The sequence below is a fragment of the Pleurodeles waltl genome, chromosome 5 (assembly GCF_031143425.1).
Source record: "Pleurodeles waltl isolate 20211129_DDA chromosome 5, aPleWal1.hap1.20221129, whole genome shotgun sequence".
Taxonomy (NCBI): domain Eukaryota; kingdom Metazoa; phylum Chordata; class Amphibia; order Caudata; family Salamandridae; genus Pleurodeles; species Pleurodeles waltl.
The window spans coordinates 248,211,264-248,238,519 of record NC_090444.1 but is presented as its reverse complement, the minus strand read 5'-3'; the positions used below and the strand labels follow the sequence as shown (position 1 = coordinate 248,238,519).

General features: G+C 41.9%; 1 protein-coding gene across 2 annotated transcripts in view; it reads right to left on the bottom strand.

Moving 5' to 3' along the window:
* MTA3 (metastasis associated 1 family member 3) overlaps positions 1-22,929 on the bottom strand; it is a 964,160-nt gene extending 941,231 nt beyond the window's left edge. Inside the window, exon 1 of one of the 2 annotated variants that reach the window (XM_069233985.1) lies at positions 22,445-22,929. In XM_069233985.1, the coding sequence (XP_069090086.1) occupies positions 22,445-22,472 (28 nt within the window). In that variant the 5' untranslated portion in view covers positions 22,473-22,929. The remainder of the gene's footprint in view (positions 1-22,444) is intronic. The other variant, XM_069233984.1, reaches the window with a different exon arrangement.
* Positions 22,930-27,256: the final 4,327 nt, after the last annotated feature.

Below are 27,256 nucleotides of genomic sequence, written 5' to 3'. Positions count from 1 at the left end.
GATCACATCACTACAGATAAGTTACACAGAGTGTGACCATGATATAGACAGTGGGTGTAGAGGGGTGACCCTGGAGGTAACAGATCAAGAAAAGAACATGCCTCACTAATGCTGTGCAAATAGCAATAAAAACAGCTATAGGGTCCCTAAGCTACTAAATATTAAGCATTTCCACAATTCGGCTGTGCTTGTGCCTCCTTCCGGCTTCCAGTCCCCTTGCTTTCTGTGCTGCACTGCGTTGTGCAATGGCAGTAAGTGAGAGAAGCCAATGAAGATGCAGGTGTCACAGAAGCCTTAAGGGTCACTAAAGTTGCTGGATGTTTAGGAGTGCCTGGAACAGTGAAGTCACAGGAGCAGCCGAAGAAAGGCTGTGACTGGTGAGGCTCACTCCCGTACTCACTGCATCAGCTGAACGCTACTGAGCTGCTGGGACTGTAGGACTTTGAGATGCCAGGGTGACAGACCATCAGGAAAACGTAACACTGTATACCTGAAACTTTAGTGTTACATAATGATGCATTGAAACCCTAACCAGGTTCATTTCAAAAGTATAGGATTCCAATATCAGATTAAATTAAAAAAAAGTGACGTTTAGTTTTTTTGTTTTGGTTTTCCCCTTCTAAGAAAGGCCAAACTCGTACCTATGGCAATTGTATAATAGTTGGCAAGAAAAGAAAATCGGTGATCATTACTAGGAAGATGAAAGGGACCAATAATAAATCCTTACGATCAAAGGAGAGGGGATGGACTAAAGAACAACCAACAGTAGCAAGGATAGAAGATACAAGCAGAGTAGAAAAATCAATTAAATAAAAGGAAGACATTAAAAACAAAACAGTGAGCATCAAAGTCAGGAGAAGGGATGGGAAACGTGGAAGCTGGGGAGGAGTTGGTAAAAAAAAAAAAAAAAATTTTTAAAACCACACAAACAAGAGTGTAATACAAAAAAAGAAAAATGAAATAAAAAATAAAACACTTCATAGGTCTGAGAAGGTAAAAAGCCAGTGTGCGAGGGGTAGGAATTAAGAGTGGACAAGAATACGCTGCTGTATATGGGTGTGTTTACAGCCAGTAAAAAAAGTAAAAGATTGAGATCATTAAACAGAGGAGGATTCTGCAGATTTTTTTTTTTAAATCAATGTGCACATGTAAAAAGGAGACAAATGAGCATCCCATTAGGCACAGGAGACTCTCGTCAGGTAAGTCCCCCAATATGAACTTTATGTATAGTGAGAGCTTAATTTCTCAGTACATCATAAAGAGGTACGTCACTTAACATTCTGAGTAATGTACGAACTAGCTGACAATCAAAGAATTAGCACGACTTATAGTAATGGCGGACTTCACTCGCCAGTAGGCATCCCTGACAGTATGTGAACTCCTGGCACTGATTTGACTGGGATCCTACCATAGGTCGTGTAGGCCTAGGTCATTTAGTATCTTGCTTACGTGCTCTATCCAGTTGTAGCCTTTTGTGCACTTTAGCGTTGATACACCAATGGCTGAAAGAAGGTATACTGCTACAAAGCAATTTCTGTTCAGCTGAATCCAATATAGGACTGGGCAGAGAGCAGCACTGTCAGAGACAGACTGTGGTATTAATGGAGTAGACAGACCCAATTTGAACAAGGGGCGCAAAATTGTATTTTCTACTATTTGGACTTCCTTAGCTTTATGGTAGGCCCAGATCTCAGCACCATTAAACGCTGTTGCGATCTCCTTCTGCCTGTAGACGTTTACGATGGCAGTTATTAGTTTGCTACATATTTTCTTGTCAACCTTAATACAACGTTGCAGCAAGCTTTAAAAACTTACCTTTATTTAGCACACCAATTAAGGTAACAGTGGAAATGCAAGCCAGTGTTATCAAAATGAACTACCTTTTCCAACAGTTCCCAGTGAACTTTAAATGATCTTTTTACAGGTATACCCAACTTCAACACTATGGTCTTGTTTTTTTAACACATTAATAAACAGACCTTTTGACCCGCAGTGCACAGAGAATAGGGATCCTTGCACCATTGAACTTGGGAAACATTCAGGTTTGGCCCCACCAAACACGTGGTAATGTCATTTATGAACAAAGTAAATAAGAGAGGGGACCGAAACAAAACTTTGCTATGAGGGCATGAGCCCTCGCCGTGTTACAGGAGTGAATAATTCTGATGGCTGAGAGCAATGGCTGATCTATGCTTAAGAGTGCCCTTAGGCTTCGATCTGCATACTAGGTCAAAGAAGACCTTAGATCAAAGATGGGAAGATATAATGGATATTTCTTAAAATGAATCATATTTGGCACTTATTAGGTATAAGCGGAACACCTGCTCAGTAGTTTGTATCCTTTTTCTCTGAAACCTACTTGGCAACTTGTTCATATTTGTTGGGCACCTGCCCATCCCTGTAAGCAATTTAAATGTACCTGACCTAGTATTTTACCCACTCTATCCAAAATGAACCTTGGTCAATAGAAAGGTCATTACAGCCTCTCTTGTTTTGTTTATATAGGGAGACGAGGATGGCAGACTGGCACAACTGCTGAAGAGATTGAAACATCAGTGCTGCGATGTAAATATAAGCCATAATACCAGTCTAGTATGATACATTGACTAAAATTAAATCTACAGGGACCAAGTCAGGACTTAGGGCTTTATTAGCTTTCTGCTGCTTTATGGCTCTAACCAATTCAGGACAAAGAATACGCATCCTTTCAAAGCCACCTGCATCCATGCTTGCAGGCATATGCCTGCTTGTACCAAGATCTTGGTTGTACAACTGCTTAAAATGAGACAGCAACACATTTGTAACACATTGGTGTTCAGTATTTTGCTTCTATACGTTACATCGGAGTGAAACCATAGTCCAAAACAGATTAGTTTTATTGCAGCATCCAGTGGTATTTGTCAAACCCTAGCTTGGCCTGCTGCTTTTTTCCTTCAAGATTAGTTCCTTATATTCCCTTCTCAAGTCCAGAAAAAATCTGAGTTGAGTGAGCTTCTCCATTTCTCCTGTGCCAATGAAAGGAATTTCTTGCACGAATAGCACTTACTCATACCAGTCAAACAGATGACTCCCATTTCTTGTCAGCTTTTCATAGGTTTCTATGTTGTCCAAAACAATGAGATTTGTCTCATCATTGAGTCGAAGAACTCATTGATTAGTGTTTCGCAAACCCATATCCAACATTAATGTTGTGAAGCTTCTTCTCCATTTCTTTTTCCTTTTTTCTGGGATAACTTGGTCAGGGGATCCCCCAAGATTCATCTTCTGGTAAGAACTAATTGGGTGAAAGTGCATTAAAGTTGAAACACACTATCATCACGTCACTCATCTGGTACACCTTATCGTGTTTACCCTTGGCAATGAGAACCTCCAGTGCAGACAGGGACCCATTCTGCTTGCCCTGATGGCATATATACACATTCATGATATCCATGCATGCCTTCTTTGTTGACTATTCGCTTAATTGCAAATGATGGATGTTCCGGCAGGGGGTACTGGCATAGGGCTGTTGTATCATTACTTGTAATTAGCTCAAAATATAATTCAATAATCCCCTCACCCCTGCCCATCAGGTGGCCTTTATTATCCTTCTTTTGCAGGATATGGAAATACGCATAACCATCGAGAGCAACCTCTGACAAAGCCCAAGTTTACTAACAGCAGCATGTATCTGCTCTACTGACAAATGCTAGCCGATTCTGGTCCACAATTTTGTCTGCTAGGCCAGCAATATTCTAAGACAGGATTCATAGTCTCAATGTTACTCACTGTGGCTCTATTTTAGGGCTGCTCTGGAGACGCAGGATCTGCTTTGTTAAATGCAGTTATGGATGGCAACACATTATTCCAATGTTTTTTTTTACTACTCAGAATGGCTGGTACCCATGTTTTCCATGGTAGAACTTACGGCCTCATTATCAGTTATGGGGTGAGTTATTTCAACCAGTCTTATATCTTCTCTATTTGTAATAATTAACTTGCTTGCAAGATCCTTTCTAGAAAGCTACTCAACAGGATTGTGCTCTCTACATTGCAATTTCTTAGGGTTTGCAATGTTGCCACCTAACAGGATGAACTAGTTGGGGTAGTACATCTAGGCCCATAATGTGAGCAGTGGCAGGCACCAGACTCAACTGGACAGTTGTGGATATGGCCTTTGTGTTATTGTTGCATACAAAGTCCTTGGGCCCTGCCTCCGTTTGGGTGGCCTCTTAAAAATCTTTCTGCCCTCTGAGGACCCTTCTTTTAGTTGGTGTTCTGGCCCCTCTTCTCCTTTTACTCTTATTCTGTTACATCAGTGCAATGTTTAAATTTACTGATTGCAACTCGTCTCTGCTGAGGAGCGTTACTCTTTGGAAACAAAATTGAGTAATATTGTTTTTCCTGTTGCTCTATAACATCTTCAGGTATTAGAAAAACTTTCTCATCCTTGCTATTGTCAATTCTGCACTCTGAGCAACAGTGCGTACAGTGTCAGATTTCTTCAATGTTGGACCTTTTTAAGGTCAAGCGCGCAAGCACTTTAACCTGTTGTAAGTAGTGTGGGCTTTTAACCATACCCATCACTTTTACTCGTTCGTGGGCTTGCCTTTCAAAAATCCTTTGTCATCATTGGTAAATGCTTTACATTTGTCCCTCCTTGGCGCGGTTTTCTTACAGCTATACAAACTGCCCCTATTACATGGATAACTGCACGATTGCCAATACGTTTGATTGCGAGCGAACTTCTTTTTCTTTTTTGTGACTCTCCTCCGTGCTCATGGCGGCCATGGCGCTTTGAATTGGCTTGCTTATGTCAACTGTTTGACTTTTCATTTTCAATTTAAGTGGCAAGACAAGTCCAGTTAGGAATTTACAACGCTAATAGCTCTAACTCAAGCAAATGCGAGAACCGATGCATTGCAAATGCTTGTTTCTTTTATTGTAACCTTTACTCAAGCTTCACTAGGGATTAATTCCCCTGTGTTTTCTGCTGTTCTTCTGCTACCACACAAGCTAAACTCACCAAACCACTTGTCCTCAGTGATGGATTTTCAAACCTTCATAATAATGTCCAACCTTCATTCTTGTATTTTTTTTCTAGACAGGTTTTCTTCTTTTGGCAGAAGAGTATCCAACTTACTTAGTTCACTTCAAGCCTCCACAGGATAGTAATCAATGCCCGTATTAATAGTGATTAAGGCCTAATCATGCTTGTGGCCTACTATGTTCATTCGTAATTCCTTGGAAAGAGGTAAACTTTCTTTGTCATATGCAGGACAAACCAGAAGAGCAGACCTAGCTTGTGCTGAACTTGGATCTCTGTTTTTTTTTGGGATAAAAATAAGATGGCTTCCTAGACATTGCACTGGGGCTACCAATAAGAGTTGGATTCTTACTTGTGGTCACTGGAGTTGCCAGAGAGCATAATATCTGCATTGATAGTGTTGCACTAAGGTCTGTTGTCAATGGAATTCAGGACCCTTAGCAGAGTATTCAAGGTGCCTGATATAATTTCCTCTTCCTCTTGGGTCGTTCCATTTCTCATCAACACATTTACAAAAATGGAATCACTGGATCCAGAAAGTGCACTCCTATCTTCGTTATCTATGCAATTATTTGCTGATGTTTCACTAATGGTGAATAATGATGGAGCTAGTTCGTTAAACACAACAGGGATGTCTGGTAGCGTAAGCTCATGTGTAAGGGGGAGCTTGCTACTGGAGTCGAGTTATCTTGACCAACAATACTATTGGCATTTGGCTCATACAGGAAGACCTCACCCTGCGTAGCCTGCTTTTCATCTGTGTGACAACTTGAGGCTATTTCTTCCACTGCATGAATCAACTCCCCCGGAGTTACTTTTAGCTAATAGTGGAACTGTAGTCAGCAGTTTCCCTCCCCAAAAGGTTTTGTAGTAGTTCCATCTAAAGAAGCACCACTATGTCATACTCAAAGAAGGCCAAGGTCTCTGCACATTCTGAGCGCTGTGCGTGCTCTCAATCTTGCCCTTAGGAAAAAAGTCTGCGATATACCAAGGTATAAGGCTACCCGAACTCAGGCTCAAAGACAATGCAGATTATGCTATTAGTGGACCAACAGCAACTAGTGCCCGACAGTCTCCAGGGCCCTGCCTGTCCAGCGCAAATAACAGTGTGTTGCTAGTTCAGCCCTCTGGGCTACTACTGCTGCAGCTTTCGGGTGGGATGCCACCAACCTGTTAAATACACACAGTGACCTCCTGAGCACTATAATAAGGGAGCATAGAATGTGTATGGTTATTAAATAATTTAGAGTTTTATTTGAGTACATATACACTGCTGAATAACAAAATATCTGAATTTGTTTGTATTTATTACATGTAACTGTTAAAATCATTGATCATGTAGGACTCCCCAGGCTCATGAGGGACCAAGGTGTTACCCCGAAAGTTTGTACGAGTGACTAAGTGTCTACTGTTTAAGATGTTTCCAATATTGTGAAATGCTGCAACAGCTCCCCCTCTGCTCACTCTCACTCAAATCCTAGGTGCACCACAAACTGCCCTGGTCGCAGTTCCATGTATAGCATGCCCTGACCAGTGTCCACTGCACCCAAAACACAACAGCCACCTCCACCTGTCAACTTGATATCTCCCCCCCAAAAAAGATGTCACTGCAGTATCTTGCCCTCAGTCACCTGGAACGGTTAGCTCTGGCCACCAGAAGCCTCTCGGTGGTCCCTCATCCAGCCGGAAAATTTGCCTTGACTTTCATGCAGCCCCTTACCCCAATGCCAAGCCCCCTCAAAGCCTTGCAGCACTCTGTGGTCTAGGGCTTGGAGCTTCAGCGCTGAGGGCTCCGAGGCAAGATAAGGCTGATGACAGTGAGCCATAAAACAACCAAATCTGATGGAAGTAGGAGCAAAGGCTTAAGCAAAGTTTATACTCCACAATGTAAAGGAATGGATGCAGGAAATGGCTTTAATTCCAAATTAAGAATGCAGCTTTAATGGAGGCCACAAAACAATGGGTCCTTTCTTTATTTCATTGTCCATAGCCTGGAAGTCGATAAAGACTAAGAGCATCAAACTCTGGTTGTTCTGTCGACTTCAGGCGGCACTGGACCTGGTCAAACAGATGATAACCTGAAATAACGTAAAAGAGCTGCAAATTCCAAGTGGCTTATTAGGAATTATAAATGAATTCCAAGGGTAGAATTGAACAAGAGACGAACTACCATAAAAGCACTTGGAAAACAATCCAATCAGAAATTAGATTTGGCAAGGCTGTGTTGGCGCTCACGTTAGATGTACTTTATTTAATGAATCGGCCTTCATTTTTGTGGAATACAGCTTTTTTTCACCAAAGATGGGAGGTGTCATGTGCCTTTTCACCTTCACACTGATGAATTGGCGATTATAAATATGATAGAAATAGTATTACAAAGCAAACTGGAAGCTTTACACAGATACTGTAAAACAAAAAAGCCATTTATTCAAACTAAAATTCTAGTATGTGCACCCCGGACAAAATTATTTGGATAATATACAAGCAAAATAATAAGGGGCAGGCCTATTTTTAAACACACATGTAGGTGTGCACTTTTTCCCAAATTTAAGTTGGAAGCATTTAAAGCAATGGTGCAAACCAAATTGCTGGACAGAACAGCTGTTTTGTATAAGGGTTGGTCACGGGGTAGGGATGGAATTGAGGGCCAACGCATGTTGAAATTGCCTAAATCTTACAGGCAATAAGGATGGAGACAAGCCAGACATCCTGGTAGTTAACATCCATGAAGCAAACCCTACGGTTTTATTTCAGATTATTAATTAGTGTGGGAGAGATAAAATTGCCTCCTACTGTAAAACGTATTAAGTAGTGATTTAAAATGGGCTGCAAGAGTGACAGAGCACCTGAAGAAGATTACAGAATAACGCTCTCCAAACTCTCACATTTTAACATCCTCAATAATGTTATCTAAATTAGAACTATGATTAAGGACACAAATGGTTGCCAAAGAACAGGATTTTAGTTATTTATTGCTGAAGACGACTAAAATATCCCTGCTGAATTCGTTAAGCACTGATCCAGAAATAAGACATGGTATTTAAAAATTTAGAATTGTTTTATTTATTTATTTATTTTTAATTGAGAACTGCCATGCTCGACCTCAGATGGCTAACGGTTTAAATGAAATTTGAGGGGGGGAGGTGGTATATAAATGTGGAATAAACATGAAGTGTTCCAATAGACGTTTTATTTTATTTTTATGTTTTTTTTTTTTTATGAAAGGCAAAACTGAGGCTTTTTAAACCGTGTTTAAACAGAAATGGTATAAATTCTCAATTAGAGGCAAGGACGTGTTTATTTGCAATGCAGTTTTTGAGTGTTATTTGTGCTGTTGGAAATATTTTATTAGATGTTAAGAATTTCAAAATTGATTAATCGATTTAGGGTAGTGGGGTGTAATAGTATATAAATCGATGTTCTGATAATATTTGTATTGTGTTTAACCCAATCACTGCCAGGCCTTTTCCCCCTCAGGTGCCAGGCCTAAAGGTTTGTGGTGCTAAAATCACCAGCTTCCCAGCTTTCAGAAACAGGCAGACCTGAATCAGAAAACCGATTTTTTCAACACAGTTTTGGCATTGTACTGGGACAGAACCCATTTTTACGATTTTTTATGCTTTCAGCCTCCTTCCAGTCAGTGGCAGAAATGGGTGTGAAACCAATGCTGGATCCCAGAAACCTAAACATTTCTGAAAAGTAGACAAAATTCTGCATTCAGCAATGGTAATTTGTGTAGATCCTACAAGGGTTTCCTGCAAAAAATAACTGAAATAAATAAATATTGAAATTGAGTGAAAAAAACAGCCATTTTTCTCTACGTTTTTCCTGTGATGTTAGATTTTTTAAAGCAATATGCCATTAGGTCAGCTGGACTCTTCTGGCTGCGGGCATATAAAGGGCTTGTAGGTTCATCAAGAACCCTAGGTACCCAGAGCCAATAAATGAGCTGCACCTTGCAGTGGGTTTTCATACCAGGTATACAGCAATTCATTTGCTGAAATATAAAGAGTGAAAAATAGGCATCAAGAAAACCTTTGTATTTCCAAAATGGGCACAAGATAAGGTGTTGAGGAGCAGTGGTTATTTGCATATCTCCAAATTTCTGGGTGCCCATACTAGCATGTGAATTACACTGCATTTCTCACATAGGCGGCTTTTTTACACACTGTCTTATATTTGGAAGGAAAAAATGTAGAGAAAGACAAGGGGCAATAACATTTGTTTTGCTATTCTATGTTCCCCCAAGTCTCCCGATACAAATGGTACCTCACTTGTGTGGGTAGGCCTAGCGCCTGCGACAGGAAATGCCCCAAAACACAACGTGGACACATCACATTGTCCCAAAGAAAACAGAGCTGTTTTTTTGCAAAGTGCCTACCTGTGGATTTTGGCCTTTAGCCCAGCCAGGACCTAGGGAATCCTAGCAAACCTGTGCATTTTTGAAAACTAGATGCCTAGAGGAATCCAGGATGGTTTGACTTGTGGGGCTCTCACCAAGTTCTGTTACCCAGAATCCTTTGCAAACATCAACATTTGGTTAAAAAACACTTTTTCCTCACATTTCGGTGACAGAAAGTTCTGGAATCTGAGAGGAGCCACAAAGGTCCTTCCACCTAGCGTTCCCCCAAGTCTCCCGATAAAAATGGTACCTCACTTGTGTGGGTAGGCCTTGTGCTTGCAACAGAAAATTCCCCAAAACACTATCTGGACACATCAAAATAATCAAATACAAAACTACCTGTTTTTGCGGGGGCCATCTGTGTTTTTGGTCCTGGGCTCAGCAGCCATCTAGGGAAACCTACCAAACCCAGACATTTCTAAAAACCAGACACCCAAGGGAGTCCAGGGAGGTGTGACTTGCATGGATCCCCCACTGCTTTCTTACCCAGAATCCTCAGCAAACCTCCAATTTAGCTACAAAAAAATACAAATCAAATTTTACCCCATTTCTGTGTGGGATCACCGTACCAGGACAAATTTCCTACCACTCAACGTTCCCCGGTAAACGATGTAAATGATACCTCACTTGTGTAGATGGGACAAGTGCTCGTAACAGGGAAGAGCCAAAAACATGTTGAAATTGAGGGGGAACCAAAGTGGGCCCAAAAGGGCAGTTTGAAAAAAAAAACATTTTTAGGCTGACAAGTTCAGCAGAATTTTTATCTGTATAGATGAGGCAATGCTGGGTGGATTCCTGCAAATTCAGGAAGGTTCCATAACAAAAATGGGGGAAAAAAATTTGTGATTTCCAGCAAAGTTGGAGGTTTGCAGGGCATTCTTGGTAAGAAAATGGTGCGGGCTGCATGTGAGGCACACCACCTTGGACTCACCCAGATGTTTAGTTTTCAGATGTGTCTAGGTCTTGTGGATTTTCCTACATGGCAGCGTCCCAAAGTCCAAAAACGTGCAGCCCTCACCATTCCAAGTGGGATGATTTTGAGAGTTAGCCAAGCTCTCACGGCCCAAATGTAAAACCAAAACCCCAAATAATCAAAATGTCCACTTACTTCCCGTGGGACAAGATGTTTTAGTATACAGGGGGGGAGGGGCTGAAGGACTGTTACCCCCTTCAGTTGGGGTAGGTGCATAACCATGCCCATACTGGTTGGTATCCACCACCACACTTTTTTTTTTTGTTTAATTCCCTGGCATTTAGTACACTTTCTGCCCCCCCCCCCCCCGGGTGTGGATTAGGGGGGCAGAAACGGCCTAAAGATAATGTTGCCCCCAGGGGAGCAACACTTGCCTAAGGGGTCGCGCTCCCCACATATATATATTTTTTTTAAATAATAATAATAATAATAATAATAATCCCTGGTGCCTAGAGGTTTCTGCCCCTCCCCCCAGGCAGATGGGCCTAGTAAAAAATAGGGGGCAGAAATGCTTAAAACAAAGTTGCACCCCCCAGGGGAGCGTTCCTTGCCTAAGGGGTCGCTCCCCTCATGTGAAATTGACTTAAGTAAAAAAATCCCTTGTGTCTAGTGGTTGCTGCCTCCCTTGGGGGCAGACCTGCCTATTTTTACTAGGAAACGGCCTAGAATTAATTTTGCCCACAGGGGAGCGACCCTTGCCTAAGGGGTCGCTCCCCACATAAACACAAAACAAAAACAAAACAAAAAAAAAAATCCCTGATGTTTAGGGGTTTCTGCCCCCCCCCCCGGGGCAGATCGGCCTAATTATAATAGGCCGATCTGCCCACGGTGGAGTGAGAAATAGCCTAAAACAATTGCCCCCCTGGGGCGCTCCCCTTATTTCATAAACACAAAAAAACAAAATTCCCTGGTGTCTAGTGGCATTTCTGCTGCCCGATCAGGCAGCAGAAATGCTCAGAGAGACATGAAAGGAGAGGAAAGAGCTTTCCTCTCCTTTCATGCCTCTCTGCCCCCTCCACGTGATTGGAGAAGTGCTTTTGCATTTCTCCTCCGAGAAGGGAAGGCCTATGATGAGGTCAGCACGCATTAGCACGCTGATGTCATCAGATGCCACAGGAGGAGGTTGGGGGGCAGGGGGGGGAGTGGAAGGGGAAGCGATTCCCCTTCCATCCCTGCCCAGGGGAGGGGGGGTGCTTGGCCATCCCCCAGGGGCCCATAGCAGGATGAGCTGGTCTCGTCCTCGGCACCGGGAAATCGTTGCCAAGGGCGAGACCAGCTTGTCCTGGGCACCCTAGGGGTTAATGGACCAAGGTCCTACAAAACATATTCGATATACTGAACTTTGATCGGAGTACAATCTCAAAGGGTGGCAAGAGCAAATCAGGAAAATAGTACAACACATAAATATCCCAGCAAACCTGTGATTGAACCAAAGTACATGAACATCACTTCAGCCAGGCCCTGTTAGTTTGCAACCATAGTGATGCCTCACTGGTGAGGGCACATAAACAGAGCAGGAAACACAGTGTCTAAACAAGAGAGACCCAACTGGCAAGAAATGGTCCCTGTGAACTCAATTAACCCAATGCACGACAAGCTTGCTGAAACAACATTGACAAGAACTGGTCCTTGTGAACTCGATGATCCCAATTCAACAAGCTTGCTAAAAACAACATTGGATGCCACAAAGAACAAGCACAACCAATTTGTCAAAGACACGTCGAGCAGGTCAACACCGGCAAAACAGATCCCCACCAAAATAACAAGCAGGACAGCCCATTACTCAAAACACAGTCGGCAGCACAAATCATAAGACAGGAACAGTTGATCAGCAAACGATTTATGGAAGATCTCTTCCAAGGACTTAGAGTCACCTTTGTGTCCTTGTGTGTACAGAACTACAGGATGTCAAACCATAGCTAAACAAGCTCAGTGAGACATTAATAACATGGAGGAAACATGAAATAACAGAAAGTGAAATAGAGTTCCTCAGAGAATTCATTAGCCTCTATGATCAAGGTCTTCAAACTTTTCTTGCATGATGTTCTGCTCACAAGACAGTGGTGTGAAATTTAATAAAATATCCACTTGTCCATGGGAAAGGTTGCTTCATAAATCTACTTGTCCTGTAAATCAATCTACTTGTCCCGTCGGTGCCGTGCAGTGCTGTGACAAATTATGGCAGCAATTTAATTATGTAAGAGCTCTGATAATAGCCTCTCTGGTTATGCCCGGGCTAATCCCATAGAGGGCTTGAATACTAGCAATTGCAAGCCCTACTATAGCTCTTTCCTTATTTTGCCACCTTTCTGCAGATCTACATACTGGGGCTGGAGGAAGCAATAAGCAATAGTTTCAGGGCTGGAATGCCCATGAGTCTGTGCAAACCTACTAAAATGCACGTTTGAAGGATTTTCACCAGCTCTTCTCTAATCTCTTACCATAAAGAGAAAGGTTGGAAATGTACTCCCGACAAGGGCAGTTGTATACGTTTTTCCAGGGTTGGGGAAAAAAGTGGTTGGAGGAAAAGTGAACTTGTAAATGCTCAATAGATTTTCGCATTAGAAAATCTACACATTCATATTTTCTTGTGCTATAATATAGTTCACAAATATGTTCTAGGAGTACAATTTACTGGTCTACTTCTGTAAATTGTTGTGAATTCATGAAAGCCACTAATGCAAAGACATGTACCATGGGTGCACTTTTGTGACTTTCTTTAAGACTTGAGCCACCAATTAGGTCTGGTGTTAACCAAGAAATGTTGTTTTTATTAAAATTCTGTTCCTCTCTCTATCTATTGGCTGGCTTTACTGTGAGTGACAGCATTCTGCTCTTCCACAAGGAGCATATTGACACGCAAAGTAGTTTTGTTCAGTGTCAATGTGTGCTTTTTCAGACCAATTTATTTTTTGCCAATGTTTGTTACAATGGTGAGGGCCAGACACCCCCCACAACAATAGTGTGTTACAAAAGCCATGTCAAAACAAGACATGCATTGACAAAAGCAAAAAAGACTGACCACCAATGTTGGATGGGCTGGCTTTGCCAGTGTTTGTTTATGATTCCCATGATCTTGTTGAAAATGGTTACACTGATTTTCCATTATGAATATTTTTTGGAAATACTAGGATGTACCAACATAGTTTACTAAATGATGCTTAAAAGAAATAGTACTTACAATTTTACAGTAATTTAGCAAACTGTTTTTCCACTTGCATTTTTTTATAAGATTTTACTTTGAAAGAAAATAATCATCAACCTTGCTTACAAGCTTCTGCAAACATTTACATCTAATCAGAGAGCATTCTGGGACCATTATACGTAGCCTCGTTTTGTTACACTTTTCAAACATGTGTACACATGTTTTTACTGGATCCACAATCAGTAGCACAGTGTAATCTTACAATGTTATTTAGAGCACTCATTCTAATAAAGGTTTTGCATTAAAGAACTATAAATACAAGTTCGAACAGCTTTAACATATGGACACAAATATTAACTCAACTGCAGACAATTTCCTTTACCTGTAAACTGGCAGCCAAAGGATTTGTGCTGCAGGGAGTTGGGCCTACTTGTCCCAAGGACAAAACAGACATGAAAACGTGTTGTCCTTGACCATAAACGATATGTCCTGGGCATCCAGAGGAACAACATGTGCAGGAGAGCAATACCAAGCGATGTAGAGGGGGTGGATCTGGAAAGCACCTGCTAAGATCAGTACTTGATGCAAACAACAGTACATATAGAGCAGAGCTTCTCTATTCATCCCCTCAATATCCTTATCATGGTTCCCCACTTTCAAATGAAAGAAGGATTTATTGAAGTAGTGAGAGACCACAAGTGCAGCTTCAAAGAGCATGAGTTCTCTCTGTTCAAGGATCTGGCCACTGTCACACCTGCAAAGAAAAGTCATCAGACTTTCCATGGCAACAATTAACCCCTTACAAAATGGCTAGGACCACAACGCATACAGCTAAAATATTAATAAACCAACAAGACTCAGCAGCAATAACTATACAAAGAAGGAATATGCCTGGGTACCTCCTGTTTCCCCTGCGGCTATATCGAGAACCGCTAGCCCAATACATTTGAAACACTGCAGCGATACAGGAAGTGAAACTAGGCAGGGATGAGTTCACATTCTCCCTGCTCGCCAAAGGTGTCCTGGTGGGGTGGGGTGGGGCCAATCCAAAACACTCACTGAGCCTATAACCTGAGTAATTAGGACATTTCTGTGAGGTGCCAGGCTTTAAATTCAAGTCAGAAGCCACTGAGATTAATATATCAGGACACAAAGGCTTGCTTAGGGAAAAAAAGAAAAAAAAAGAAAGACATTTATTTTTAGTACAATACCATCAGATACCTAGGAATACAACTAGGGCCCAAAATGAAGTCTAAACACGATTGTAATTTTCTGCCAATATTGAAAGAAGCACAGCATGAATTGTAAAGCTAGCACAACTATACCTTATGTTGACATGGTCGCACTACCTTCATTAAAATGACAATACTGCTAAGAATGTTGTTCCTGATTCAGGCTGTGGTGATACAGAGATTAATAACCTAAATGTACACAGCAAGATTGCATGCCTGGAGGGGGGAGAAAGCTAGAGTAGCCACAAAATATGCATACTGACCACTGAAATAAGGGGGCCTGAGAATTCCAAACGTTATGGCCCATCACCTGTATTTGTTGTCTTTTGGGGGGCACTATATTTTTGCTGACTTTAGAGCTTAATTTACTTTACCCCTGTTAACGAGCAGAAAAGTGCCTGTGCTGCCCCTTAAACTGTGGTTAAATTGGCCTATTCACAACTGGCACATTAAACATGTCTTTAAGTCTCGATTTAATGGTTAACTGTGCACCCATGGCCTGAAACTTAAATGACACTTGTGGACTGCAGCACCTATTGTGCCATCCTCCACAGCGGCAGTGCAAAGTTGCCTAGAGGCCTATTGTGACTGTTGCAATGTAAATCTGCACTGCGACTTGTTAAAATAACCCTTTTCACTGGTAACATCCTCCCTTTTATATATTAGTAGTGAACCCCTAAGCAGACCTTGTAGCCCACAGGTTCAGGAGCATGGTGTTTCAAAGTGAGATAGGTAGAAAATGAATGCGTCCATGTCCCTTCATTGACAAGGCCCAAAAACTATATTTTCACAGTGGCAGGCTTATGTAGAAAACCACAGTACAAATTCAAATACAAAAACTGAATCTCAGGAACAGAATTAGCTAGGACAATAATTAAAACTGCTATTTTTTAATATGTATTAAAAATACAATACAATATTGAAGTGCAGTTTTTAGTAAACATAAAGGAAAAGTAACTTTCACAAAGTTACCCTATTCTGCTTGAACAGTCAGAAGGCTAATTAGCATAAGCATCTGCCAGCTCACAGCATGTGTTCCGGATTTAAAAGGTCTGAAATGTCTCCCAAGAGCAAACCATTCACTGACCGGAATGGGAAAAGAGACTCCTCAGAACTCCTTCAGAGGGGGCTGTGGGCCTTGTTTTGACAGTGCAGTGTTAAACCCTGCTTGGCAAGTCTGTTGAGCCAAATGTAAAACTTGAGGCACACTTTAAAGGGAGAGAACAAGATGCCAAGACAATTCTTGCAGATCTGTTGTCTGGTTGGTAAAAGACAGTGCTTTTGTTTTACCAGACTTCTGTCCCTGGGTTTGTTGTGGGTACAGTGCCTGCTTCAAATAAGTGTTAATGTTAGATGTGTAGGTTTACCATAATTTAACCCACCCCTCACAGTGCAGGCTTAGTGTAGCCAATGACTTTGCCCTTATTAAAAATGCCCTGAAACATGACCTTCTGGGGCTGTTTGCAATAAGGCAAACAGGAACTATTGAGAAAGTGGATAGCGGTGGCCCCAGGAATTTTAACCCTACTGGTTAGAGCATGCCCAGAAAGCACCTCAATCCTCTAGCTGGTCACGGGTATAAATGTGGCACCTCCAGAAGTCCAGTGCAGGACACTTTCTCTGACCTGAGAGGAACTCTGAAGGACCTGAGCTGCTCCCTCCTGTTCCCCAAGACACACAAATGGACTTCAAGGGTCAGTTGGGTGACTTCCTATTTAGGTAGTGGCTTCAGGGAGACAATAAGCTGCAAGATGCCTTTTCTTGAAAGTACCCAGCTGACCAGTGGCAACTAGACCTGGAAAACAGCCTGCTGTTGGCCACTGACTGACACCCACAGAGACTGCAAGTCCCTCACCTGAAATTCAGGTGGAGCTTTAGAAGTGTACTCCAGTTGACAAATGGGCATCCAAGACTAAGTGAGTAGGTAAAATCTTTGATAAGGACAAACTCAGTTTATCCAACTTGCGCTCCATTGCAGTCAGTCTCAAACTGCGCCTAGGTCCCAGTCTACCACAATCAATGACCATCACTGGTGCTTTGGACACTATTTCTACTTACAATTTTAAAAAATCATATCTCCAGTTCTCCATTTTGGATTTTTGTCATGTGGTTTATTACATTCTACTCCGTTTTCCTAATTTGATTTGGGATTGTATTGTTTTGCATTTCGACTTTATCCCAGTTCTGGGAGTGCATAAATATGTTACACCTGGCCCCTCAGTTAAGCCAGTCTGCCCTGTGCCATAGCTACCAGGGTGTTGAGCTCAGGTTAATTTAGAGACTTTGAGGGTTCACCCTGCGAAGGGTTGTGATTATTTTTTGATGTGGGTAGTCACCCACCCCAAATAATAATCCAATTTCTTACAGAAGATGGAAACCCAGTTGCCATCCTTATCTTGATTTGTGGGAGCACCACAAGAAAAACCAAAGGAAAACTAGTACGGAGAACTGATGTTCTCAATCTAAGCAGCACAGTTCTTTGCTGAAAAAGAGTGCATGCATTGGAGTAAAAATGACAAAGTGATATCCTATTGTCTACCCGTTAGACCTGTCAGCCTCAAGGTGGTCTTCCCCATATTTTTTTACTCCCTCCATTTTTACCGATATTGTTTTTTCTGGCCTTAGTACTCTGCTCCCTTTACCACTGCTAAAGTGTATGTGCTCACTCCTCAAAACATGGTAACATTGGCTTCTCCTCAACTGGCCTATTTAATTTACTTATAAGTCCCTAGTAAAGTGATACTACACGTATCCAGGGCCTGTAAATGGAATGCTGCTGCTGGGCCTGCAGCACTGGTTGTGCCACCCACTTAAGAAGCATGTTAAACATGTCTCCGGTCTGCCACTACTGCCTATGTGTGCAGTTCGCAAACTGCCACTGCAACCTGGCAAAATAAATCTTTTGCAAGACCCAAACTTTCTTTTTTAATACGTATAGCTCACACCTAGGGTAGGACCTCAACAGCCCACAGGCATGGTATAGTGTATTTAAAAAGTAGGACATATACTTGTGTTTTTTGTGTCCTGGTAGCGAAAAACTCTTAAATCCATTTTACACTATTGCAAGGCCTACTTCTCCCATAGGATAAAATTGGAGTGACCTAATTACATTTAATAAACTGTAATTTCCAAATGGGAGCAGGTAACCAGGTCATGTTTGGTGTCTTTTGAAGTGTAATGAAAAATCCGCTCTTTTGGTAAAGTTGGATTTTAAGTTATAATTTTGAAAATGCCACTTTTAGAAAGTTAGACTGCCAACAAGAGAATCCTTCAAATAATAAATGTATTTTACATTGAAGTCAGCTAAGGGTGTCCTTAAATGACATTGAATATGAATTACTGATATTAATCTGAAACAATAAAATGAGTAAATCACACAGACAGGTGTATATGCTTATAAATGCAGGCCATTATATTAAACCAGCACAAAAATAAATAATGGGGTTCAGTGGTAATATTGTATAATTCATTGAGAACGTGTTGTCCAAACATGCTTTACATTGCTGCTCCTTTACATCTGTCAATGTACCAGAGGTCTAATCTCCAGTGAAAACACATGAATGTCCGTTTTATTGAGACGGACAAAAGAAAAGGTAAGAAAGATTTGTCCAAAGGAGAGATGCGCCATTTGTAAACGTTTCGGTAAATCTACGAGACCATCTTCGGGACCACAATATTTAATGGAGATACACAAAAGACCCACAAAGAGTCGGATCAGTTACAAACCAGCTCACCTCCCGAGCAGTCGGATGCAGTGCACCATTGTCACTCCTACTCCGAATCATCCGATTCACTCACCGATTGACCATGGTCTACATAACTGGCATTTTTCATGCTAGTGGAGCATGCTGTTTAAATTTCTTTGCAGTCTCCGTTGGCTGTGTGACTGCCACTACAAAATAAATAAGTACTTTTCATGAAGTTGTCTCTCCAAGAGTGGGGTCTTTCATGTATCTCTACTATATATTGTGGTCCCGAAGATGGTCTCATGGATTTACACTGTGCGAGACAGAAACGTTGACAAACAGCCCAACTCGCCTTTGGACGATTTGTTTGTACTTTCACAAGTTTTGTCTAAATTCAAGACAGATGTTAAAAAAATAAAAACTATTTTTCTAATCCTGTGTGAGATCCTTTTGCGGTGTGTTCTCACTGTGCTACTGTTTGAAGTGCTGCACAAATACATTAACATTGCCTCTGAGTTAAGTCTGACAAGCTACTCGAGGGTTGAACACAGGATAATTTAGGGTTTGCTTGCAACTTCAACCTGAGAAGAATTGTGGTTGCTGCTTGAGAAGGGTTTCACACCCCTCAACCAGTAACCCAATTTCTTATAATAGTATATTTCTTCATCTTTTAAAAATAAAGCTACCCCTTAAAAAGCTACAAACTTACCAATAAAATATCAACTGTTGCTATTTTTGGCTTTTGAATTAAATACAATATTTAAGAATGTGTGTATTGTTTGATGTATACTTGGTTCTGTAGTTTTGTGTATTGTTGAGGATAAAATAACAGAAAATACAGGGATCCCCAGCTGTTGGTAGTGATTCAATGGGGATCCACAGACGTCGAGCGGTTGATACCCTGCACTTGGTGAAATCGTGGGCTCACACACCCATCATTGTACAAGCCATTACTTGGAATCCACAACTTTGGCCCTGGACAGGCTCGGGGGTGGGCCTTTTTTTTTTTTTTTTTTTTTTAAAGGTAGGAAAATTATGCCTCTCAATTGGCAATTTCTTTCATTAAGAGGAGATTAAAAACAGCTGAACAACTTAAAGTAGGCAGCTGAGTTTCTTGGGATCAAGTTAAAAAATAACCTTTTGTCGTTATGAAGTCTGAAGACTATTCTCTCACTGGACTAACTTATTTAGAAAATTATGATTTATAACTACCATAACGATTGCCCCTTTGTTTGTGTAGATTTAGAATAGACTGGGTTGTGGAACAGCCAACCCTTATAAGTGGGCAACTCGTTAGGCAGTGTAGAGGAGAATCTTTAGGTACTACGGTCCCTTGTGACCTTAACTGTTTAGTTACCAAACTTAAAATAAACTATGGTTTGGAGGAAAAAAGAAAGGGACAGATATTCACTGAGCAGACACTGGTCATGCAAACAAAGGCAAGAGAAACAGCAACATACTCACTGAGATTGGAAAAATATTGAGGAATGTAAGAGATGACAAACAACTAGTATCCAGAATGTGTAAATAAATATTAGAGGTAGATGCACAGCCTAAGACCGGCATCCTGGCCAAGGAGCCTGTCACCGAGGATCAGTGGGACGGGTACAGTTCATGTCTAAGGGAAATAGCCAGCAACACCCTCTACCCCTGGCATCGGACACATCACAGACTTTATGCTCAGAAGGCGAGTCACTCTGACTGGTGCGAGAGAGGATGGAGCCAAATAGGAAGGATGAGGCATACAATGTAAGGCTACCCCAGATTATGAACATTCTGGAACAAAGTGTTATATTCAATAGGTGAGAGTGTGGACATGCACCTGCCAATGCGTTTTGGGGATGGATGCTGGCTATCAAATAGGACAATTCAAGAGAAACTGCGGAACATACTGCTGCTGACAGTCAAACAACCCTGGCTAAAAGGGCGTAGACACTTCTGCCCAGCATGAACTAAAAGTACAAAAAGTATGGCACATGCCAGGTATGTATAAAATTACGTATGCTTTACTAAGAGAAGAAAAAATATTTAGAAGGGTCTCAGGCCCAGTTCTGCTTCACAAAGAGAAGAAAAACGATTTAGAAAGGTATTAGACAAAGTACTGAATTACTATGTAAGACTACAGAGCCGTAATAAGTCCTAGGTCCTTAAAGGCCCCGCAAATAGTCCTTATTGAGGCAAGAAAACTGCACAAAAAAAATGAGACATGACAATGACCCAAAGTGAAGAGCAAAAAAAAAAAACACTCAATAGGCACTTTTGGAGGTATAAAAGGGATCGATGTTGATGGTTATATGTTGAGAAAGTCATCAAAAAAAATAATGAAACTTTAAAAAGCAGCCCCCTTAGCCTGATAATCCACTACGATGCACAGGCACCGGTGTAAGCGTCTTTAGTACATTAATAGCATGATTGATAATTGACCTCTACTTTACCAAATTCACTCTCCACCAAACCAAGACATCCCAAATGAATGTTAACTAAAGCAACTCACGACTCTTGGAAAAGTGGATCTTGAGCAGAAGGACAATGAAGCAAACGAGACAGGCAAAGGGGAAAGTGAGGCAAGAAAATTAAAATTTTAAAAAATAAAATAAATCACACACCAGACTTAAATATTGTAAATCTCTTAAAAATTAATCTCACGCGGAAAATGCAAGAGTGCAAGTGCTGAAACAAACAAAATAAATGACTGCACTGTTAGAATAGTCATGAGGTAATTATTAAATTGCCACCCACACGTAATTCGCGTTATTGGTCAGGTTTTTGTCTGACACTCCAGGTTCAAATGTTTTTATGTTCGCTAGGAGTCGTGTATTTGTTCTGTCACTATTCTAAATGTGTTTCCCCCCCCTCAAAGTCCGCTATCTTGGTTACATTCTTGCTAATTTCTTTTCTACAGCTGTTGGGGATCTAATGCTACCCTGCTTTTGTTTCATTGACACTGCCCATCTCTGGTTCTGTTCAGTCTGTGCAGTTTGGGGTCTGTAACTTGTCTAGGCATACTGCGGTCAAGTTAATGTTCAGGTTCTCGGCTAGCTATTGTGCCCTTGCTACCGTCCTATTTCGTCTACTTTTGATGCTCTCACTGCGCTCTGCTGCAACTTCAAACGTTTGATGCGGTTTTGTTTACTACAGCTGTACCCCGGCACCTTCCACTGCTCCAAACTTGCACTGATTGCATTCTGCCATGTACTGACACTGTTGTAGTTCTGGTACGCCACTATGGTTTTGGTTTGACTGCAGTGTTATCAACCAAGTTCGGCTCCACTCTGGTTACTTATCGGCTAATTTTCGCCTAATTATTCTGGCTGTATTGACTCCCACCTCACCGTCTTTGCTGCCCTATTTATTTTATTTTTTTATTGCGGTCCTCATCTTCACTATGCCGGCGTCCGAGGACTCTTTCTTTTTCACAAATAACTACAAGTTTCAGCATGCATTACTTACTCAGGCCACGTGTACATATCAGTTACCCAAAATAAGTTTAACTGCTGTACAGCTTAATTTCATTACTACTCGCTCAAATCCTGTTTAAAGGCGACTTAATTGATACGTGTTTATTTAAGGAGGTCGAACTTCACAGACCCCAGCTCTTGAGTGAGGAGGGTACATATATGCCCCTTTCACGGGGTCAACCAACAGGACAGGAACATCTCAATTGCCCACACACGTGTGTAAACGGTGGAAAGAGATAGGCCCTCGGATGTAAATTGCAAGTGCTGCCCCCGGTTATGAGGGTCTGTGTGTTCCGTTCTAATGCTGCATGGTGTGGTAGGCCTGCAGCATTGCTGGCAATACTGCAGCGCTGCACAAAGTGTGGTGCGTTATGATGCTATTATTGGTGCCAGGGTTGCACTCACTGGCCATGCCATCCCCTCCGCCGTCGCCCCCGCCCCGCTGCACTTCTGCTCCTATCACTGTTGCTGTCAGTGCGGCGCGGCGGCCGCTTCCTGCTCCCATTCATCACCCCCACATACCTCCAACGCGGTACATGTTGGCCGCCATGTCTGCCGGGCTCCAGGAGTAGGAGGGGTCGCGGCAGGGGGACTGTGTATGGGGAGGGGAATGAAGGGAGCCGCGTCCCGGTTGCCTCGGGTACAGACGGGGCCACCGCCTCGTTCTCTTTTTCTTTATCTTTGTACTTTTTTTTCCCCCCCGAACCCTTGAGTGCTGTCGCCGAACATGACGTCATCGGGACTTCGGCAACCTCCGGAAAAGAGTCCTGCGAATAGTGTATTGAGAGAAGAACGGTACGAAGACCCACTGCTAGCTGACAGCCAATGAGCATCAGCGTTCGGCCGGCTCTAGGAGCGAGCTAGAGACGACCGTGGCAACCAAAACAAAGGCGCGCGGGGCTTTTGCGCTGTACGGAAAGCAGGCAGGTTGTGGTGGGAAGGCGACCAGAGTAGGTTTTCTTAGAGCTCCAACCCTGTTGCTTCACACTGATCAAGTTACGTTCACTGAAACGGCAGAGGTGGGCGAGCCAATAAATTGAGGAAGAGCTGACCCAGGAGTCAGCAGTCATATGAGCCAGTACAGGAGCCAATCCCATGACGATATTTGGCATGTCAATCATGGAACAAATATGAAGTTAGAATATGGTACGATGTCTACAAAATTCAGAATAGCACATTTAAAACTGGAAAGTTTTTCTCCTTAGTACGTCAGATTGTATGTTTACACCAAGGATCATTTATTTAAAGTGATACGTTTTACAACAGAAACAATACTGCCCTTACTACTGATGCAAGAGTGCAACATTTTCTAATATTTTCTAATGGTTTCTAAAGTATTAATCAGTGAATTAACATGTGAAAACAGGTGACTTTCGGAAATGGTCACCATAATTCATTTTTCTTCTTTTTTTAAGCAGAACTTCAGTTATAATTGTAGTTATTTTCCGTTGCTCAATGCTTACATAAAGGAGTGTGATTATTAGCTTATAAATATGTAAACAGCTACCCCTAGCAGGTTGCTGAGTTATGTCTTACAAGGTCAGATTTAGCAAGTCCTAAGAGTTTGAATGTTCTATTGTTTGAAATTGTCACTAATACGTGGTTTCTTCCTCGAGGATGGAAGTAAATGTTGCGAGCTGAAAAGTTTCTTCCTGAGAAGAGAAGTTTAGACAAGATGGAACAATGGAGTTACAGACGAGACGGAAGAGGAAAAGTTACTTTCATGATCGTGCCCTGGCTAACGTCATCACTAAATTTTAGGTTATCAAATGAAAAAACTATTGGTTGACTCGTAAACCACCCCATGTACTGACCAATCATAAACGTTTTGAATTTTAGTATAACAATCTGGGTAGGACCCAGTTGAGGTCATTCTTCTTCCTTCTATAGTTCCATCCTTCTTGATGGTTTGAGTCAAATTAGCGATGTGGGTTTAGCTGTCGATAGGCCCGATTCTCTGAAGACTTACCTGATGGTGTCCTATTGCTGAAGTAGACTACATGTGTAATGTATGAAATTGCATTGATATATGTGTCTCTTTTGCTTTGCAGGTATCAGCTGCAACTTATTGTTTAATTTCTGCATAATAATCATGTTTTTTTGTAATAACATGAGTTAGTGTGATTTTTCTAAATTTGTGTTTCTAAATTCTTTTCACATGAAGACCAACATGTTAATGCTAATTTGTGGTTAGTGAGGGAATCTACCTTGACGTGCTCATGATTCAAATTTACATTCTTTGATTGTTTATACTAATGTATTCTTTATCTTTGTTGCCAATTCTAGTGTTATTAATCAGTGTTATGGTACTGGAGATTATTTGCTTGATTGCTTTGATTAAACTCAGATATATAAGACGTTCTAATCAGCCATTATTGATTCTATATGCTTATCATTTGTGTTTGAGAGTTATTTTCGTGACATTAGCATTGTTAATATAGAGAAATAAATTCACAAATCTTCTTAATAAACTGGTGTGGTTATTGTTTAACGTTCAGATCTTTGAATGTGATGACTATTGTTAATGATTATATCATTCATTATTGACATCCCCTCAAATCTATGTTGTGTCGATCCTTGGCCTCTAGTGCAAAATCCACTATTTAGTCTGAAATGATAGCTAGGATTTCTTGGCACTGCAGCACTGACAATGCAATTAGTGAACTAAGAAGCACATAGTCAATTATCATCAGTACCCTATGTGTGGATGGGGTTTGGTAATGAGTATAAGAAGCTGCCAGCAACAAGAGGAAGAAAGAGACGACATAAAGGTTGGAGAGATGCAAAGTGAACGCTATGACACTTATAGCGCACATGGATGTAAACTGCAGTCTCTTAATAAAGTCATCAAAGAATTTTCACTATTGGTCATATGGAACTTCATAAATTGATGTGAAGCTTTAAAAGGGAGTCAGCATCAATAATACATTTCAATCGTATGAAGCCAATGTGACCCCACAAAAAAGACCAGGAATCAGTGAATGTAGTTAAAAGAATTATTTCAAATTATTGATCGGTCCAGTGTATAGACATGGCAGAATTATATTCAGAAGATACAGCAATACATCTGGCAAGCCGAAATATCTCAATAGGTGCAGTCTTTGCAAAATAAGGTACAGTCAGTAACAGCCACTGCAATACAGAACCTCAGAATTAGAAATCGGTGTGCCATAAATAAACTCCTGTTTGCTCTCCTAAACATAGGCAAATTCGAAGGTCATCTAATCCTAGCTCTAATTAGGTAATTAGGATGGTTTGGAAAAGGATCTCAGGAAATGGGAGAAGGTGTCAGCAGAGTGAAGGCTTCGGTAGAAGTCTTCCAGAAAAAGGTATAAGTATTTAACATAAAGCTTCATACTTGTAAAAATGAAGGGAAGCAGAGAGGTCTGAAACCTCAAAGTCTAAGGGAATGTAATATAACCACTTACAGTGTGAACATTAGTTAAAAATGACAGAAGTTTCACCAATATTTGTATTTCTTCCCATACAACGAAGAACCAATCAATTCACTTCTCGTGATGTGCATTTGCAACATAACCAAGGATTCCCATCCCACCAAACTTGACAGTTACTGCAACCTTGAGCATCTCTCTTTCCTGGTACACAATGAAGGCTTCATTTGCTCGTTAGGTCTCTATGCTCCTTGCCAACATTTCTTTTCTCACGTCTTACTACCAGTAAACTAACACATACATCAATACTCCGTTTTCTAGCTAGTGAAATCACAAGAACACCTGTGTAAAGAAAGAACTTGCTGAAATCTGTGTTGTAATAAAGATGTAGATGTGGCTGGGCGTGACTAAGCATGTCAAGATACCGGTCACACTCTATGAGTGCTCCAGAACCCTCCGTCATCCGCTGTCATCCATCGCCCAACAGGATGCCTCCCGAAATCGGTCAGTGCCAGTCAAATACACCCTGCATAAGGGTCAGTGATGCAGTGGCACATGACGTGATTCCTTGCCCAGTGACAACAGATCAGGGGCTATCCCAGTGAGACCTCCTCATCCCCCTTATATGCATGCCCAGTCCTACCCGAGACTATATAGCATCCAGGGACATTTTCATCGCCCTGACTTGAAGTGGTCAGCGCTTTGCAGTGTGACCAGCGCAGGCGAATTGAGCTGTGGTAGGGCCCCCTCAGGTCCTGTGACTGGCTGCTGTCATCCTCCCTGTTGATCTGGAGTGACAGCAAACCTCCCTGTTGGGCTCATCTGAACCCGTGTGCCCTGGTGTAGACCCAGTGGCGAGTGGCACTCCCTTGTACCTGGATGCTCGTGCTGTTGTCCTCTGACAGCAAGTGGGCTGGGCCCCTCACTTTCTCACCCCTGTGATTCTTCCTTTTCCAATTGCTCTCAGTGGGGAAAGATATGTCCATTTGCCTTCCTTGCCACAAGCCCGAATCAACCAATACACTACTGGCTCAGAGGCTGCAGGTGGGACCTCAGTAGGGAAAATAGCACCCAGGGAAGGGGACTTATCCACGATCCTAAGGGTCATACAGACATCCTAGGCTGCTGATGAAACCAAGATCGTCAAGGTCCATGTCGATGTGACCTACTGCACCAGGACCTGCGCAATGCCACTGGCAGGACTGTGGAGGCAGATGGTCGTCTTTCTACAGGAGAGGACAAAGTATCTGATCTGAAATCTAAGGTATCCAGTTTACTCTCACACACAGCAAAACTTCGTTGTCATGCCGAAGATGTTGATAATCATTCACAATGCAACAACCTTCGGTTCGTTGGCTTCCAGAGGGCCTGGAACCGAAGCAAGCCTCAGGATTTTTAGAAAATGGGATAACATTCTGGATGCCACCTGACAAGCTGTCCCTCTGGTTTGTCGTTGAGAGAGCTCACAGGGCCATGATACTCAGGCCATCACCTGGAAGCCCCGCACCAGCCATTGATTGCATGCATTCTCAACTTTAGCGACGGAGATTCCATCCTAAGAAAGGCTCACTCCCTCCAAGACCTGAGGTACCAGAACACAACGATACCTATTTTCCCAGACTACACCAGGGAGACTACACCATGGAGGTACAGGCACATTGCTGCTGTTAGGCGGTGGTCATACAAAAACTCAAGGCACTTCATCTTTCCTGCATGTTGTTTTACCTGGCACGACTCAAAGTTATCCACGCTCAAATGTACTTTTTTGAAACTCCAGAGACTGCCTGGGAATGGCTTACTGAAGAAAAACAGGTTCACCCGATGGAACTATGATGGCCTTCCAGGTCATGTCCTAGAACGGTAATGGAATGCTGGGCCGTATCAAATGATCAGCGGTTCTTGTGGTATGCACATCGGTTCCTTTCCTTTGTCCCGATGCTCC